The 2,202-nt window shown below is 56.9% G+C and overlaps 1 protein-coding gene across 1 annotated transcript in view; it reads left to right on the top strand.

Moving 5' to 3' along the window:
• Window positions 1-2,202, top strand: part of VOLCADRAFT_100597 (uncharacterized protein) — a gene marked incomplete at both ends in the record, with an annotated part of 17,119 nt that overhangs the window by 11,276 nt on the left and 3,641 nt on the right. Inside the window, one exon of the mRNA XM_002959155.1 lies at window positions 1,750-1,797. Coding sequence (XP_002959201.1) covers window positions 1,750-1,797 — 48 coding nt within the window. The remainder of the gene's footprint in view (window positions 1-1,749; window positions 1,798-2,202) is intronic.

Raw genomic sequence — 2,202 nt, 5'->3', positions numbered from 1 at the left:
CAACTACCACGAGCAACGAACAACGAACACTTCCCGAGGGCGGCCACCACTACCTCGCCGGTCCACTCACAAACGAGGCAAAACTGGTCCGCATGCCAGTCTCCTCCTGGGGTTTGCGGGCTCCCGGGTGCAGCGCAGCGCAAGACACAGCAAACAAAACACCTATTGCCGCGGGGGGGATGACAAGCCAGCACGGCGCCCCCCTACAAAGCCCGAAAAAGGCACGGCTCACAGACGCTGGTGTTGCTTGTGCTGTTGTTAAAAATGATTTCCCGCTGACTGTGCTGTGTGATACCGATAATATTGTGGTTGACATGAGCAGCTTCACAGATTCACATGCGGGCCGCTCTGGTAAAAACCCGCGCACACGTTGCTCGGTCCTGTTAGTAGCGGCCCGCGTTGTCCCTTCTTTTGCCTTTCCCGCGTTCTCATTTCCGTTTCTGGTTAGCGAGAGGTCGTATGCGGGCGGGCAGACCACGAGTGGTGAATGTGGGGCTGACGACGGGGGGTTGCAGGTTGACGATCTGAAGCTGTATGTAAAGCGGTGCATGGATCAGACAGCGACCCGAATTGTTCTGTTCGTACACAACACCGTTCAGACATCGCACTCAGCCGACTATGCAATGACAAGGGACGGTTCATCTAACACGCGGGTGGACGATTGACCATGGAGCACCAGTTTGAATACCAAGCTATTTGTTGCATTCATTTGATTGGGTGAAGGCAAAAGCCTTGCAAATAATGGGGATATGCGCCTCTTGTGAGCCGTACTCGCTGATCTCTTTAGTAAAAGGCGAAAGAGATATGAGAGGTTCGTGAACGGCTCAGCGCTACGACATCACCATGTGGACACCGGCCAAACCCACCTCATCAGCTCAACATCCGGAGGGCAACAGGACGATGGTGGGTAAACCAAACGACTAATTACTACCTGGCCCTACCCTGGGGTATTGATTCCCTGGGGGTTGGGGGCTCGCTGTAATACCTACAGCTAATTACTACACAGATCTGCCCGTGGCCACTCATCACCCACGACAACGCCAAAGAAATCTTGCATCTGCTGCTGATTATTATGGACGGGTATTGCCCTATTCCCCATCACGAACGTAGCTAACACAAGGAAATACAACGGATGGATGACACGTCCTCGTCCAAGCGGGCTTAGTTGTGTCCAATGGACTCGCTATGGTGAGTTGCTGCCGTACAGCAAGCTGTAAATCTACTGCGCAGTATCGAGCAGGTCTTCGACAGAGGTCTGCTTTCCGCCCGCCAGTGAAACTTCCCAAGGGGCCATTCCTACGACCGGGACCGTCGCCTTCTCACCCTCACCGTCGCCTTCTCGCCCGCGCCCTCGCCTTCTCGCCCGCGCCCTCGCCTTCTCGCCCGCGCCCTCGCCTTCTCACCCTCACCGCCGCCTTCTCGCCTTACCCGACGCCTTCTTGTCCTCACTGTCGCCTTCTCATCCTCACCGTCTCGTCCTCAACCTAACCGTCGCCTTCACGCCCTCGCCCTCGCCTTCTCACCCTTACCGTCGCCTTCTCGCCCTCGCCCTCGCCTTCTCGCCCGCGCCCTCGCCTTCTCGCCCGCGCCCTCGCCTTCTCGCCCGCGCCCTCGCCTTCTCACCCTCACCGCCGCCTTCTCGCCGTCACCGCCGCCTTCTCGCCTTCACCGCCGCCTTCTTGTCCTCACCGTCGCCTTCTCATCCTCACCGTCGCCTTCACGCCGTTGCCCTCGCCTTCTCGCCCGCAGTCGGCACGTGCACATGCACGTGCTCATGTTGGTTGGCTGTCAGAGCAGGTAGGGGGTCAATCCATGAAGCCGCTGTCAGAGCAGGTACCATGTACTTTGTTCGGTGTATAAGGTGTACGGATGCACTGCTACTGCTTTGCTTCTAATTCTTACTACTCTCTTACTGTTTCAGTCTTTCTTATGTTATCGTTTTCTTACTGTGTCCTGTTACAGTTTTGTTCTTACTTGCAACTTTACAGCTATTTTTGCTTGCTACTGCTTTGCCTGTCACTGTTTCATGCAGCTGGTGTTGATGGGGTGTTACACTGTAGGCGGCTCGCCCAAGAAAGGACGAGCACCGGGGGCCCTGACCGAGCCGAAACACAGCGCAGGGACGGGCGTGCGGCTCTACGTCCGTCTGTTCCTCCGCGCGCGCCTCATTCCCTCACTCACGCCAACCGGACACTCTCCCAG

The sequence above is a fragment of the Volvox carteri genome (genome assembly GCF_000143455.1).
Source record: "Volvox carteri f. nagariensis unplaced genomic scaffold VOLCAscaffold_129, whole genome shotgun sequence".
NCBI classification, from domain to species: domain Eukaryota; kingdom Viridiplantae; phylum Chlorophyta; class Chlorophyceae; order Chlamydomonadales; family Volvocaceae; genus Volvox; species Volvox carteri.
The sequence above is the reverse complement of the archived record's forward strand: the minus strand, read 5'-3'. Positions and strand labels throughout refer to the sequence as shown.